Source organism: Amborella trichopoda, chromosome 13 (assembly GCF_054954075.1).
Source record: "Amborella trichopoda isolate Santa Cruz 75 chromosome 13, AtrichopodaSantaCruz75HAP2 v2.0, whole genome shotgun sequence".
In the NCBI taxonomy this organism is placed as follows: Eukaryota; Viridiplantae; Streptophyta; class Magnoliopsida; order Amborellales; family Amborellaceae; genus Amborella; species Amborella trichopoda.
The window spans coordinates 50,140,749-50,157,772 of NC_142348.1; the positions used below are offsets into that span (position 1 = coordinate 50,140,749).

Below are 17,024 nucleotides of genomic sequence, written 5' to 3' on the forward strand. Positions count from 1 at the left end.
TTGCATAAAAAGTCCCTTTATTTTCTTTTCCCAAATAAATGTTTGAATTGTTTCATGATCACCAGCTGATGAAACGTTTGGTGACTTAATGAGAAGAGGGTATTCTGCCAAAAATTTTCAGAATCACCAGTAATCCCCACAAGAGCAGATCCCATCTCTGAAACGATGGAAGCGATTTGCATCCCTCACGACGATCTCCCTCTCTTCCACCTTCGAAATGAACTTGGTGGCATTGTGGCAATCTCCACACACACGCAAGTTCTTAAAAATTTGAATCTGCATTCCATGGGCTGTGCTGATGATCCCGAATGCGATTGCCAACCTTTCATTGTGGCTATTGAGAATGTTCTCCTTCTCATCTTCCTCGACATCCTGCAATACATAGCTGAAATCCGGGACATAACCGATGCTCTTGATCCGTCCCAGCAATGATTCGAGCTTGTCATATATCTCTTCGAATCGAGGGTGAGATCTACTTCCAGTGAAGAAAACATGGACATGGCTACTCACCTCGATTGAGCTCCAACCGGGGGTTTTCTTCAGTCCTTGCTCCATTGCTAGAGACCTCACCTTCGCCACCCCCTCCCATTTAGAGGCAGTGGCATAGATATTTGACATTAAAACATAGTAGCCGACATTTTGCGGGTCTAGTTTAAACAGTTTTTTTGAAACATGCCCTGCCAATTTGAGGTCCCCATGAATTCTACAAGCCCCAAGGAGAGCACCCCAGACACTGGCATCGGGCCTCATCGGCATGCTATTTATGAGGTCATGGGCGGCCTCGAGCCGCCCTGCCCGGCCTAGAAGATCCACCATACATGCATAGTGTTTGCATGTGGGGGCAACATTATGGTCATGTAGCAACTTATCAAAGCAACGTTGGCCTTGATCGACCAGTCCGGCATGGCTACAAGCTGAGAGCACGGAGACAAATGTGACATGGTCTGGTTTCACGCCTTCTTTTTGCATCTCTTCAAACAGTTTGAGGGTTTTGTGGCCATGGCCATGAACCCCATGTCCAGAGATGATGGCGTTCCATGGGACCGAGCTCTTCTTTGGAACATGCTCAAATAGACATGACGCCTCATTCAATCTCCCACATTTCGCATACATATCAATGAGGCAGGTGCCCACAAAAAGGTCAGACTCCAAGCCCATTCTAACTGCGAGTCCATGGATTCGTAGCCCTTGTTGGAATGCCCCAACATGGGAGCACGCAGGAAGAACACTCACCAGTGTACCCTGGTCTGGTGGAAAGCCACTGCATTGTAACATTCGATTGTACAATTCGATAGACTCCTCGGCCAGCCCATTCTGCGCATATCCGGTGATCATTGTATTCCACGATACTACGTCTCTACGAGGCATCTCCTCGAAAGCTTTTCTCGCGTCTTCAGTCCTTCCAGCCTTCGCATACATATCCACAATCGCATTGCCAACAAACACGTCCTCTCGCTCAAACCTATGCCTCATGATGTAACCATGAACCGACCGACCCCTTAAGCAATCCCCAATCAGCACGCATGCTGAAGCCAGACTTACGATGGTCAGTTCGTCAGGCGAGAATCCATCACATTTCATCTCAGCATACAAATCAAGGGTGGAGAGCGGGTCACCCTCTTGCTCATAGGCCGATATCAAAGCATTCCAAGAAACCACATCTCTCTGTTCCATCTCATCAAATACTTGTTGGGCATCAGCAAGAAACCCACATTTCGCATACATGTCAATCAGAGCGTTAGAGACGTATATGTCTCCCACCAGGCCGCACTTCTCGCTGCACCCATGCACCAATCTGCCCCTCATAACATCACCTATCGGGGGGAATGCAGGGAGCACAGAGGCGACCGTAACTGAATCCAAGTGCAGCCCACTGGACAATGCTGCTGCCCTCATCTCCTCAAACAGTCCGACAGCCTCTGCTGCCTGCCCATTCTGGCAATACGCAGAAATCATCGCATTCCAAGCACCAATATCCCTCACAGGCATCTCATCAAACGCTTGGCGTGCATCATCGAGTGCCCTGCACTTTGCATACATGTGCACAAGCGAGGAGGCCACGAATACATCTACCTTGCAGCCCGCCTTGAAAGCCCAGGAGTGCAAGGCACTGCCATGACGGAGGTCGAGCAATGCAGCACAGGCCTTGAGGACCGCGGGGAAAGTGAAGCGGTCGGGTGATGGCGGAGCGAGGCGGGAGAATATGCGGAGGGCATCGAGGGGGGAATTGAGGCGGACACAAGCAGAGATGGCGGAGTTGTAGGTGAAGACGTTCTTGTCCGGGAGGGAGCGGAAGGAGAGGAGAGAGAGGGGGAGGTTTCCGAGGAAGGCGTAGAGGCTGATGAGTTTGGTGGCGACGATGGGGCTGCGGGAGCGGCCGGAGACAAGAAGGAAAGCGTGGAGCTGGCGTGCATGGTGGGTGGTGCTGCATGCACCAAAGAGATCCATGGCTCTCGCGGTGGTGGGGGCGCCATGTGATGGTCGTGGTGGCGGTGGTGCATGGGAGGTGAGTAGAGAGAGAGAGCACGAGGCATGGTGCTTCACCGCAACCATAAAAGCCTCATTGGAAGTTTTGGAGCTAGTAAAACCCCTATTCTTTATCTCATGCAGTACTAATAAACTTATCGTAGATAAATTTTTTATGTTGTAAGCCTTATTCTAGATTAATCCATATGATTTATAAGTATGCAGGGAATAATGGGTTAAACTTTTAATAATATGAGCAATTTATAAGTATGCAGGGAATAATGGGTTAAACTTTTAATAATATGAGCAAATTATGTCAAGAAACTTGTGGTTGTTGCTGTAAATTATGAGTACCACCAAGACGGCTTAATTTTTTTTTCCTTAGTTGCCTTTCTATCTGGCAATCGCAACACCGGACAACATATCTAATTCTAATTTCAAATGTAAGGAAGTGCTCGTATTATTGAACAACTAGCTTTATTTCAAATGAAATGAGGGCTCGTATTATTGGACAACTAGCTTTTTTGTTAAGCGGTGTAATTATGATAAGAGTTGTAGTTCCTTGCTGTTTGGTGTTTGTATTACTGAACAACTCTCTGAAATACATCGACGTGTTTGTATCACCGAACAACTCTCTAGAATCTCCCAAAGCCGAGCAACCATCTAAATCCACAACCACATGCATTGGGCCCTTTGATCACGTAGGTTTAACATGGCATCATTTTCAATTCATTTTGTTATTTTTTTTAGGGTGCAGTTTGTGAAGAGCCAAAGTTCTAAACAATCAAAGTAGAGCACACCTTTAAATAATGTCGAGAAATGTAGTTTCAATACTGAAAATCTTTGTGATAGCCTTAAAATATATTTTTATTCTAATTATAAAATTTAAAACTTCAAAAAATGTTGTAGATCGAGCATATCTATGAAAACTTGGAAATATTGAAATTTGACAATAAAAAAATGCATTAGAAGATGCACTATTTTCAAAACTTGAAATCCATTTCTTTCTCATGTCCATGCATCTTGATGTCGAGATGATCAATTTGAGAATATTTGGGCATCAAAACAACGTTTTCTATTGAAATTGCATCTTGATGTCGAGATGATCAATTTGAGAATATTGACGCATCATAACAACCTTTTCTATTGAATTTTTTTGAGGTGAGTTCTAATTTGATTGTTTAGAGTCTCGGCTCTATGTAATTTTTTTTTTTTTTTTTTTTTATTAATCAGGAAGAACACTAAGAAGAATTCACCAAAAAATAAAAAAATAAAAAATCACGAAGGCGTTCCCTGCGAATGTTCATCATCTTCATTTCCTACAGAACCACCCCATTTCTTAATTCGGTTTTCCGCAACAGAAGCCTGCATATATCCAAAGTTTACTAAAATTACTGCAAATCCGATCCTTTGCACCTCGAGGGAGACAATTAAACAGTTTGTATGTCTGTGACAATCAAAATACTTAATTCTTGATCTGGGTTCATGATCTAAAGAAATTGGGTAATTTTGCTGTTTGCTAAAACATGAGATATTCCTTGCATGTTGTTTGGAACTCTATGACAGTAAACCATCCACCTAATCTATTCCATATTATAAATGATTCTATAGTTCAGCCTACCCAAGTTCACATGAAACAGTAGTGAACCCCTTTTATTATGGGGCAAATTCTAGCATATCTTATGTTATATAAGATTTGCTTATTTGTTTTCAGAAATCTTAGTAGAAAACTGACCTAGTATGGGTTACTTCATACCAACTTCCAAAGGTATTTTAGCGGTATTTAAACTTCCACATAATATATTTCAATATTTTCAGGAAAATCAATCAATATATAGATTGTCTCCACATTATTGGAAAAATCATCTGTTCTAACCGGTAACCACCCGGTTAGATCGGAACCGGCCATTGTTTTGGCTGGTTTTGGTGACTGACTGGGTATTTTTTAAAAAATTACATAAAATCCCAAAAAATAAGAGATTTTGTTTGTAATGTATTTTTTAATGTTTTTGATCACTATGGAAAAAAATGGAAATTGTTGTGGTCATTAATATTTATTTTTATATTTTCTCTGTTTTTTTAAATTTTTTTAAAAAATACCTTTGGGTACAAATCAATTATTTAACATTTTTATTTTTTTTCATTAATTTTCAACTTTATTTGGATGTACATTGTTTAATGATCCTTTAAATATACTATTCATAATCTATTACATTTTTTTTTGTGTATTTTTTTAACACCTTTTTAACCGCCCGGGACTTGCCTTGTTATAATGGTTGAACTAGCCGATTTACCGATTAGGCCGGTTGAACCGCTTCCATGCCATGTCCAGTTAACTGTACCAGTTCGATTTTTCCTACACTGGTCTATCCTCTTTTCTATTTTCCTTAATGAAAACTGAAAGCAACTTAATATAGATTCACTATGAGAGAGAGAGAATGGTCCGGTTGACTTGACGAGGTCGACCTAATCTGGATCCATATGTGGACCTGGATATTGGATCTGGTTGGTCGGGCTCAGGTCTATTTGACGTGGGTCCATGTCCATCCTAGACCTCATTGGGTAGGTTCAGTGAACTCCAACCAACAGGACCTGATTACACAGCCGGGACAAGGTTGACTCGAGCCCGACCCGACCCGACCCATATACTCCACTAAGATAGAGAGAACATTAGGATTAAGAAATTAATGCATCACCTCTTTCTTCCAGTCAGTGCATGCTGTCAATATTGCCAAGATTATGGTCTGCAAGATTGTCCCACCAATCAGCCCTCCCCAGAGACCCTAACAGAGAACCCAAAGTTATGACATGAACATACTTAATATCTTGTAATATCAGAAAGAAATGGAGGAAAAACTCATAATCACTATATTTTGACTGCTATACCAGCAACCCAAGATTGAATTTATAGCCCAAGATGCAGCCAAGAGGCAGCCCAACAATATAATAGCACCCCACATTGATATAAGCAATCAAAGCTTGCCAACCAGCTCCAATGGCAACCCCTGTCCAATGATTAAAACACTCATCAATGCATAAAAAACTGCTGAAAATAAGGCAAACTATCTCTACTTCATTTGAGAAAGAGAGAAATGAGAAGTGGACTTTTAGGAACCTGCTAGAACTGGTTGCAAGCTGTTTAAGATCAGTGTGGATGCCAATAAGCCTGAAATCTTTGTGGCTTCCTTCTTTACTGCTGAGCTATTAGTGAAAAGTGAAGGAAATTCATTTCTGGTTATTAAGATCACAGCCATACATACAATGCCTACTGCAATTGAGGTCACAGAGACCACATAAACCGCAAGTTTAGCCTTTCTGTAATTTCCGGCCCCGAGCTCATTCGATACTCTCACTCTAGGACACAATAAACACCAAAATATCAGTTCAATATTAGAGAATTACCAAATGTGAATATTAAGGATGACTTGTTCTATATCCAAATTGGTATATACTTTTTGTGATTATCTTTCAGTCAATGAAATAACTTAATTACCAATTAAGAATGTAAGTTGAAAGCGGAATTATCAGTCAGATAATCAGGAGACTGAGTGTTATTGTGAGATTTCTTTTGTATTAACTTTTGAAATCATTTCATTTCATTTTTTTATTAATAATATAATGGAATAATCGTCCTTTTAAAAAAAAATCAATTATGTGGCATTTGTATGACTTCGAATTTTCTATAAACACTATTTTCATCCCGACAATCAATGCCAAAAAGATAGAAATTGAATTTGCACTCTAAAGGTCGAATTAATCCTTTTAAACCATGATTCCAAACCATCTATTGGGTAGAAATTGCGATTGATGCTTTTAAGAAATTGTCCATCTACTGATGAATTTACCATCTGTAAAGTCTGGAATAAAAAGAAAATTCCCGATAAGGCATAGATCTAATTGTCCCAGGATGCATTTCTGAAATTTTTTTTTTTTTTTAAAGTGGTTCATTATAGTGTACTTTAGAAAAATAGGCTCATACCGATGCCCCTAGCATAATTTTTGAAAGTGTATTTCAAGATATTAGTATAAAATTATTGCATAAAATCAATCTCCCATATATGTAGGGTGTGGTTTCTATAAGGATGCAACCTTAAACAATCCAATTAAGGTGTACCTCCAAATTTTGTCATAACAACTAATTTTGGTGTAAGAAATTATTAGGATTATCTGAAAATCTATTTTTATATCTAATTATAAAATTTTAAATTCCAATAATGGTTAAAATCAAGTAGATCCGTAAACATATGAAAATCTTAAAAATGGATGGTTTAGATAATGTGTTGTAAGATGCACTATTTTTGGTACTCAAAATATATTTTTTTGTCGTATTCATACATTTCCATGTCGAGATGATCAACTAGAAGGGTTTTCAATATTAAAACAACCTTCTCCAATAGAGTTCTGAGGTGCATCTATATTTCTACATTTTAAGGTTACAACCTTATATAAACTTTTTCCTTTAGAAAATCATGTTTGTGGTATTTGTATGACCTCAAAACTTGAACACACCCTATCTTCATCTTAATAATAAATGTAAAAAAAAAAAAATTCAATTTGCACCCTAGATATTCTCAAAATGAGTATCCTTCAACAATGAATCTGGACCATCCATTTCATGATTTCCATGATCAACACTTTTAAAAATCCAAAATTATTTTTTTCTTTTAATATTGTTCATCTAATGATAATATAGCCATCTAAGAAATTTAGAAAGGGTGAGAATCCTTCTAAAACCTAGATCTAAGCGTCTCACTTAAATTGAGCTAAATAAACACTTTTGAGTGTAGGTGTATTTTCAATTTTTTCTTCTTTATGATTTTTCATTGGAATGAAAAAAGTGTACATTTAATAATGGGAAAAGATGTTGAGCGCTCAGGTGCGTACTGCTACAGTAAATGCCCACCACCCAGATTGAATCTGCGCCAATCTGACGATCACAGATGTCCGATAGTGTTTGAATTTTAAATTTTTTTTTTCTACAATTCCAAATCATTTGAAATTTTAGACGTGTGTTATTTAAAAATAGGTAAATCTACTAAAAAAATATCAAAATAAATTTTTACATGAAAGAAATTGACCAAAATACCTCAAAAACGTTTCGTGGGGTATTTTGGTTAATTTCTTTTCGCCAATTATTTTTGTTTATATTTTTATTAGGTGAGTTTTAATGAGAAGAACACACGTCTAAAATTTCAAATGATTTGGATTTGTAGGAAAAAATTAAAATTCAAACACTATTGGACATCCGTGAGCGTCAAATCGACCACAAAATGCATATGGGCGTACAGTAGTGACTCCCTTTAATAACTGGGGCCGAACAATTGGTCCTAATATAGTTTCCGAATGCTTTTTCATTATATTGCTATAGAACCGTTGCACGAAATGGCTCTCATATATATATATATATATATATATATATATATATTTCTCCAATCCGGGTCAGGCTCAAACCCTATCGGTTCACATCCAACCCGACCAGGATCCCAACCCGTTTATTGGCCTAGTTTCGAGTGGGTTACCCTATAGCTGCATTGAATCCAAGTGAAATCATCATATGCCATCCAACAATGTTCATGCTGCCAAAACAATTAAAGAAAGTCAGTGGAGATAATAAATCTCTAAAGATATAATCACAATATCAGTAAGAAAAAAGGAGTGGCGAGTTTTTACCAGACAGACATGGCATCGACTTCTATCTCAGGGTTCGAAAGGTGGCCAACCAAGACAACGAGTATCATCATGTACCAGAATTCCAAACTAAACATTCATACAAGAAGTTAATCAAGACCCAAAATAAATAAGTAAATAAATTGAATTAGACATTAGTAAAAAAATTTATTTTGATTTTGAAAAAATCTCTCTCTCTCATATTCTTATTTATGTTAGGTGCATAGTATACAATTCATGCAAGCAAAATAAGGAACATTAAGCTGGCATTGGCTAGGTGGCTTAGGCTACAAAATGCTGCTTGAGGGTTGGGAATGGGCCGGGACGGCCTTGGCCCTAGCCCTGCCCTAGTCCCTATGGAGCGGGCCCATCTGATCCTGACAAGGCCAAAGAGGCCGGGAAAATAAAAAAGAAAATAAATCAAGTGAATGTAAAGAAAAAGAGGGTCTGGCTATGGCCCGGCCCGGGATAGTCATCTCGTGGCTATGGCCAGACCCGCCCCGATTGGCCATTGGGCCACATTTTATGGCTGAAGCCGTAGTTTTCTAGAGCTGGGCCGACCAGGTCGGGCCCAACTACCCAGCCCATGGCTTCCTAGGAATGGCCTCTAGGCCTGGGTCGTCAAGGTGGCAGATTTATACATCATAACATCCAGAGTTTCATTTCCTACCAAGATCCCAAGTTAACCTTTAATGAGAAAAAAACACAAAAAAGAAGAAAAAGGAACAACTCCATAAAATTGCTCACCATAACATAACACCAGAAGCTAAGGACAATTTGAAAAACCCAAAAAGATCTCGAAAGGCTAGCCATGAAAATCCAGTCCAAGAACCAGGGCAATAGCCTGCAACTATGTAGCTGAATTGGCCTAAAACATGAATCCACCATGCTAGATTTAGACTGATTGCTCCTCCAGCTAAACTCCATTTCAGCTTTAATATAAGCAACCAGCTAAGAAACACATGAAACACAAGCACACTCCCTGCCATAACAGCCATGACCATGACCTTCCTTTGAGATTGAAGAAACTTTTGTATTGGGAAATAGACTGCATAAGCATACAACTGAGGAAGCATCCATAAAGCGAATTTGCCTGCAAATTATGGGAAAATTAAATTATAATTGGTTACAGTGCCAAATGACATTTTTTGTCATTTTTTTGTATTGCATTTTTTATTGGGGACAGTGATCTATGAGACCTTTTATCATTATTATAAGGAGTTTACAATCACTTCTAGCTATTAGATATCAAATTGGATATGACTTGAGGTGCGTCATGAAGTTCAAAAAATATATTTGGATTTTGAATCTAGTCAATCACACATTTACCTCTACCAATTTTAAATCCGATGGACAAGAGTAAATGTGATCTTTTTGTACTAAAAGTAAATAGTCTAAATTAGGCTCTTGAGTTCATAGTTCAGGTTCTTTCAATAGATTGGGAGGCGGGGGAAAGAGAGTCTATCAAAGAAGGTATCATCTGAATTATTATTTTTGAAAAAATTTGCTTCGTAGAACAAATATCAATCTCTAATCGAACAAATATCAATCTCTAATCGATGAAAAATGTTAATGAACAGTTGAAAATTGCTACTTCCTAGGATCGAAAATATAGTTTCCCAGATATGTTTCCTACAAAAAGAAATGAATTCTCCTAGGAATCCCAAGTGGGTTAGAAAATAAGGGAAATGCTTTCCTAAGAACTCATTTTCCTGTTAAATCAATTTACTTTAGAAATACGTTCCAGAAAATATTTACCTCGCTCTCCTCTATGTACATTTCTGTTTTGGAAAATATCAACAGGTCAAAACCCTTTACAATATCATTATGTCAAATGATTCAAATTAACGTTACTTTAATTTTCATTTTACTCAAGTATCTCCTCAAAACATATTTTTAAAATATTCAAATTTTTTTTATTTATGGCTAGAAATCCTCAACAAGTAAGAGCATTTTAGTAATTTGATCTATCCTAAACAAGCAAACTTATTCCTGTTATTTAGTTGGGCCTTTTAGGTGTAATAAATTATTAAAATGTCCCTACTTTTTTTAAAGTTTCAGACCTTGATTATGCCAGAAAATAATTGGATTTCCGTAACTCGAAGCATTGGATTTGATAAAAACAATTTGTTTTCTTGCAAGTAGATCTAAGAAGTGGTTTTTTATTTTTTTCAACCTCAATTTTGAAAAGGAAAAAGTTTATATAGTGCCGATGCTTTAAACAGTCAAATTAAAGCCCACCTCAAAAATTTCACTAGAAGAGGTTGTTTTGATGCCCAAATATCCTGAAATTGATAATCTGGACATCAAGATGCATTGACATGAAAAATAAAAAGATTTCGAGTTTTTGAAATAGTGCATCTTGAAATGCATTTTTGGACCGTCAATTTTCAATATTTTCAAATTTTTATAGAACTACTCAATCTACATTAGTTTTGAAGCTTTAAATTTTATAATTAAAGATGAAGATATATTTTAAGGCTATTACAAAGATTTCCAATATTGAAACCACATTTTTCAATACTATTTGAAGGTACGATTGTTTAGAGCGTCGGTACCCTTTTGAAAAACTTCGCTTTCTTCAAATCTGGTCTATATTTGACGAAATATTAAACCCTGGGTGTATCTTTGCATTCGTGATCTAAGTCTAACCATAGGCTAGTTCTTTTACAAAAACAAAAAAAAAAGGGGTGGTTTATAGATTCTAAATTCAAAATTTCCATTAATTTTAAAAATTTGGAAACGAAAACTATTTTGGGGAGTTTCTATTGGGGTTGCATGAGGAAGGTTTAGCAAGGATTTCAAGTCTCAATTCGTAAATAGCACAAAGATCAGGAAATTGGCCTCGAATTTCATGTACATTCCTCTTTTTTCAATTTAAAGCCATAAATTTATTTATTTTTGTTATTTCAATTATAATGATTTGTACTTTATTTGATATTTTGCTTTAAGTTTTTTAGAGTTTATGATTTATTCTCTTTTTTATCTTTATTTTCTTCGTACTTTTCGTTGTTTTACAAGCCAATAACGTCAACTTTTTTATTTCATATTATATATATATTTTTCAATTTTTAAAAATATTTTCTCATGTTTGCAATTCTTTTTCATTTACCTTTTAGACAAGGTTTCTATGAGGCCGGCGACTCATCTATTTAAATGCGGTCTCTCTCCAAAATCTATTTTAGAGAGAGATTTTGGATTCAAAACTTTAGGGAATAAAAATCTCAATTCTCAAACACGATGAGTATGAGTTCTTTAAAAAAAAAAAAAAAAAAAATTGATGTAGTTCTAACACCGTCTATCTGAAACTTAGATGGGATGACCGGTTTTCAACATCCATCTTGTAGATGAATGTTTAGTGCACTAGGGAATGCTACTGTAGAAGTGAGTCCCTTAAATGCGCACACTTCTTTCTCTCATTTTTTTGGCCTTTTTCAAGCTCTCCTCTGTTTGAATGTTGGTTTGTTTGTTTTTTTTAAAATGACCATATTGCCCCTGTTCAGGAGAGGGGCATATTTGAGAATGGGGTGACCAAAACTTGCCTGTTAATTCTGATATCTCATTAGATTGTCCGAAAAGTCTAAGTATTGGAGGAGAGAAGATATAGATGAAAGTGAGGAGTATGCTAGTCCCTAGAAGTATAATCCATGATCGTTGCATGTATACTCCAAGCATTCGTGGTCTCCCTGCTCCAAACGCTTGCCCTGACAATGTCTCTAGAGCACTTCCCATACCCAACTGCAAAAAATGAATTAAAAAATAAGAAATAAAAATAAAAAAACAATTCATGAACTAAAACTACAAATAATTTTCTTTTATTTTTTTAGCAAGATCATGAATTTTATGGATCATAGAAAAAGACAATGATTACAATGGCAGCGAATCACCAGCTACAACCTTTACGGAAAGCATACTCTGATCCACATGAACATGATATAATATGGTCATAAAGGCTCGTCATCACCATCCAATCAATGGGTTGGAGGGTGGTGGAGTGAGAAACTTTCCCTGATAATGTCTCGGAGCACTTCCTAGCCAACTAAAGAAAAACAAAACTAAACTAAACTAAAATAATAAACTAATTTTGAGTCTATCCTTATAACACCCATGATCATGGTAATAAAAAAACATATAGGTGATCACCATCAAATTAATGGGTTGGATGCTGATGGATTGGGAGTTGGGTGTACATAGCGAATAATAGATTTTATGTTTAGATAGACTTGTTCTCTCACCATCATCGTCGAACCTATTGATGTGATGATGATGGACCCTTTCACCATATGGTTTCGATAATCAATGGGCTTATAGTATACATTCCCTTGTTTATAATACCCAGTTAGTTGAAACAATATTTTCAAAATAATCAAAAAATATGAAAACTAAAGGAAAAGTATATAATGAGATCATTTACCTTTGGTACAAGGTGGTCATAATTAATCTTGACCATTGGATGTGAAATTGGGTGGATGCATTTATTTCATTAGCCAAGTTCAAAGTTCAAAAGAAATTTTTTCGAACTTTGTGATAGATCCAAGCTATCAGATTTTTCGGATGGTTGTAAATACTTATGACCTCCTTGTACCTAAAGTAAATGGTCTCATTGTGTACTATTCCAAAACTAAAATGTTGTGGAATTGATGTTATCATTAAATAGATGTGTGGTTCGATTCCTATGGCTTGCAAGCATTTTATTTAAGTTAAAATATTACAAATGTTAACGTGCTAGTTGAGATGTACTTAAAATTGTAATATTTTTGGATTGCAATTCAAAAATCTTGTGAAATAGATTTGAACTGTTTGGACAACCATAAGATTTTACTAGATTTTTAGATTGAAATAAAAAATACTGCAGTATCAAAGCAAAAGTTACCATAAAAAAAAATTCAAGTCAGACTTGAATTTTTTATTTTATTTTATAAAAGTACTGCTCTCTCACCCCTTGCAAACCCCACCTTGTCACTCAACAACCCACACCGTGAAACCTCATAAGCTCCAAATTTACTCTCTCCCTTTAAACTACTTCAGTCCGAAATCTACTCTCTCTCTGAACTACTTATAGTGAGAGAGCTCCTCTTTTTCTCTCTTGAGCTCCTCTTTCTCTCTCTAGAACCAATCTCTCGAGAGCTCATCTTTCTCTATCTAGAACCCGTGTCTAGAGAGCTCATCTTTTTCTCTCTAGAACTAGTGTCTTGAGAGCTCCTCTTTCTCTCTCTAGAACTAGTGTCTTGAGAGCTCCTCTTTCTCTCTTTAACACCGTAAAACATATTGCATTGTGACCTGCCACATTACTGGGAGAAACAAGCTAGGGTTTCCAGGTATCTTGTATTGATATCTGAACGGGTTTCAAGGGCAGAGTCTTGAGAAGAATCGAAGTCTGATAGCTTCACAATTTTACAATCGAAGCATTATAAAAAGGTTGTTTTGAGCTTCGATGAAGCCATTCATGGTGGGAGTTCAAAGCTTGCAAAAAGATTTCCAAGATCATCCGGATATTGTTCCAAAAATAATTGTTTTCGAAAACATCTTGTTTTTACAAAAACAAACCCCTTTAGGAAAGCTCATGTTTTTGCAAAAACAGTGGAGATCATCTGGAGCTTGCAAAAATAATTCAAAAAACAATTCCAAATTTATTCTCTCTCGATATCATTCTCTACCTATAAATTCTTTTTTGTAAAAAGATTGTTTAAATTTTTTTTTGTAAAGAGATTGTTTTCCACTGAGCTTGCACCTCGTCTACCTATAAAAAGATTTCTTTCCAATGAGCTTGCGCCTCCTCTACAGGTAAATCCCCTTCTTGTTGAGGAAGAGAATCGCAGAGAGAAAAATAGACTTTAACACCCAAACGGCTTTATAGGAAAATAAAAAAAAGGCTTGGTATTTTTTGCAATTGGTATTTGAAAAACTGTAATTTTATTGAATAAAGGTTTTTTTATTTCAAAACAGCTTTATAAGATAAGAAAAAAGGCTTGGTATTTTTTGTAATTGGTATTTGAAAAACTGTAATATTATTGAATAACGGTTTCTTTATTTCAAAAAGGACAAAAATATTATAGCACTAGAGTTTGCAATGAGGACCTTGTGTGCAATAGGTCACACGTTCAAACCCCCAATAAGCCTAATTGCCTGCTTGGATGACAACTAATTTTATCTAAAATGTAGTATCTTATCTAAAATTAATTTGGTATGAGCAATGTTATATTATTAGTTGTTTAGTATATATCTTGGATCATGTATAATGTTATTTAAATATTTAACCTTTCAGTGATTTCCATCTGCTTTTAAATTTGTTTTTTCCACGAACATATGATATTAAAAAATTACTCTGAATATAGTAAAAGCAAATTTTTTAAAAAAATTGACTTATATATAAAATTGCATATAAGTTTTATCCCACATAACTTTACAATGAACACAGCCAAACAATACATAACTTGTTATCGGGATTAACCTTATCGAAAGAGTCTTACCAACGATGACAAGTACATACAAATAGAACCTTAAGTAACTAAAGCCCTAGAACTTGATACAATTTTGTTGGTTGCAAGGGCAAAAATAGAGTTTAAAGAGTCAGACCCAGAGTCGAACATATCATGGGTCCAAGCCTAAGTCCACCTTCCTTTCACGAGGAGATTGGAATCCGCAACGTGACAAGTACATTTTACCTAATAAGAAATTTAAACATATTCTTTTTTTAATTTATAAAAATAAAAAAGACTGAATACAAAAAGAAACATCAAGCGGGGTTCATGAGGAGATTGCAACCTACAACATGACGCATTCTACTCAACAGCAAGCAATTTAAACATAAAACTAAACTTGAGTGTTTGAAGGAATGCACGAAATGACGAGCAATAGCCGCATATTAAGTAAAGTAAAGAAGCACTTCAAAAATCTATCGGAAAAGGTTGTTATAATGTTGAAAAACCTTATAATCGATCATCTCGATGTCGAGATGGATGAATATGAAAAAGAAATGTTTTGAGATTCAAAAATAGTACATCTTGCAACACATTATCTAGACCGTCTATTTTCAACATTTTCATATTATAAAAATAGATTTTCAGGTAATCTTAAAAATTCTTTACACCAAAATTACATACATATTATGATAAAATTGAGAGGGACGGGTAGATTGTTTAAGGTTGCAAGCTTATAGAACCAGACCATACCATGACACCAAATGAGAAGCCGGCTATAACGGAGTTTTCAATAGAGAAGACGGCGAGCTCGGTTGTGCCAACATGGCCCAAGAATGTTTGGGTGACTGCTCCTAGAGAGAATTGGCATATGCTTGTGAATATAATTGGCCCTGCTATCTTCCATAGTCTCTTTGACTCTTCCACTGATTTTCTCACGACCCTCTCTTCCCCCACCAACAGTGGACTTTCCATTCTCTCTCACTCTCTCTGTTCTGTGAACTTCAAACTTCAAAGTGGGTTTTCTATACTGGAAAAGTGTTTCATGCGGGTTTTATTTGTAGGGGTTATATGTCTGGTCTCTCAAAAGTAGATTTGATTTATTCGCTTTGGCAGCATGGACCTTTTTAGTTTTGGCCTGACATGGCCAGGGAAAGGCATCAAAAACAATTAGGTTGTATCTTTATTTTCATTTACATTCTTCCCAATGATTTAATGCCTAAACATTTATACCTCTCTCCTAAGTTAATTGTTAAACATCTACACCTCTCTCTCTCTCTCTAGATTGTTCTCAACTGCAGTTCTTATCAGATGACTAGTCGTTGGCTTGCGAAAGAGGAGCAATACGACGTTTTCTCACTCGTTATTTCCTTGGCTGGTTTTCTTTCCATTGTCTTGTCACAATCAAAGATTCATCTCTCTCTCTCTCTCTCATCAGTATTTTCTCTCTCTAAACAATGGATGAGATTCGCCTTTCATTATCTACCTCCGTTGCAGAGTGTGGAACGTTAGATGGAATCACTATTGGAACAACCGGCCCATCCAACTGCTGCTGACTGCCCCCGAATCGGACACTGTTTGGTTTTGGTTTTAAGCGATCTTGATGATCGATCGGTATTTAAAAAAAAAATTCAAAAAAATATATATCAATTTTTAAAAAATAAAGAATTTGATTTGTAATGTATTTTTTTTTTTTTTACATTATGGTAAATAATAAAAAGGGTGTGGTTTCTATAAGGTTGCAACCCGACCCAACTAGGTGCACCTTCAAATTTTATCATAAGATATAATTTTGATGTGAAATGTTATTAGCATTATCTCAAAATCTATTTTTATATCTAATTATAAAATTTTAAATTTCAAAATTGGTTAAAATTAAGTAGATCTACAAACATATGAAAATCTTGAAAATGGACGGTGTAGATAATATGTCGTAAGATGCACTATTTGAGACTCAAAATCTTTTTATTTTTCATAGTCATACATTTTGATGCCGAGATGATCAATCACTGTGTTTTTCAACATTAAAATAACATTTTCCGATGGATTTTGAGGTGCATCCGTAGTTCTAATATTTTAAGGTTGCAACCTTATATAAACTTTTTCCATAATAAAAATAGTTTTAGTTTTTAATACTCACTTTAATTCAAAAATTGATTCGTTAAAATCCATTTTTTCGTTAATTTTCAACTTCATTTGAATGTGTTTTATTTTAATCATTTTTTATAGGGTACGTATGTATAGAGTCAGGGCTCTAAACAATCCAATCAGAGCCCACCTTCAAATAGTATCTAGAGAAATGGTTTCAATATTCAAAAGTTTTGTAATAGCCTTAAATTATATTTTCATCGTTAGTTATAAAATTTAAAGCTTCAAAAATAGTGTTAGATCGAGCAAATCTATATAAATTTAAAAATCTCGAAAATTGACGGTCCAAAAATACGTTACAAGATGCATTATTTCCAAAACTTA

At 35.9% G+C, this 17,024-nt stretch overlaps 2 protein-coding genes across 3 annotated transcripts; both read right to left on the reverse strand.

The window, feature by feature from the left end:
* On the reverse strand, positions 1–2,553 carry EMB2758 (Tetratricopeptide repeat (TPR)-like superfamily protein). The gene has a single exon (XM_011629421.3). The coding sequence runs from the start codon at positions 2,551–2,553 to the stop codon at positions 124–126; it is 2,430 nt and encodes an 809-aa protein (XP_011627723.3). The 3' UTR covers positions 1–123.
* Positions 1–15,581, reverse strand: LOC18445959 (MATE efflux family protein). 2 transcript variants are annotated; one of them, XM_020674527.2, is made up of 10 exons: positions 15,306–15,581; positions 14,710–14,798; positions 11,676–11,871; positions 8,881–9,226; positions 8,137–8,223; positions 7,986–8,042; positions 5,582–5,820; positions 5,353–5,471; positions 5,163–5,249; positions 1–3,831 (listed from the first exon to the last, which is right to left on the reverse strand). In XM_020674527.2, the coding sequence occupies exons 3-10, from the start codon at positions 11,863–11,865 to the stop codon at positions 3,745–3,747; spliced, it is 1,212 nt and encodes a 403-aa protein (XP_020530186.2). In that variant the 5' UTR covers positions 11,866–11,871; positions 14,710–14,798; positions 15,306–15,581; the 3' UTR covers positions 1–3,744. The 2 variants fall into 2 exon arrangements, with proteins under 2 accessions (XP_020530186.2, XP_011627721.2); XM_011629419.3 differs by lacking the exon at positions 14,710–14,798.
* Positions 15,582–17,024: the final 1,443 nt, after the last annotated feature.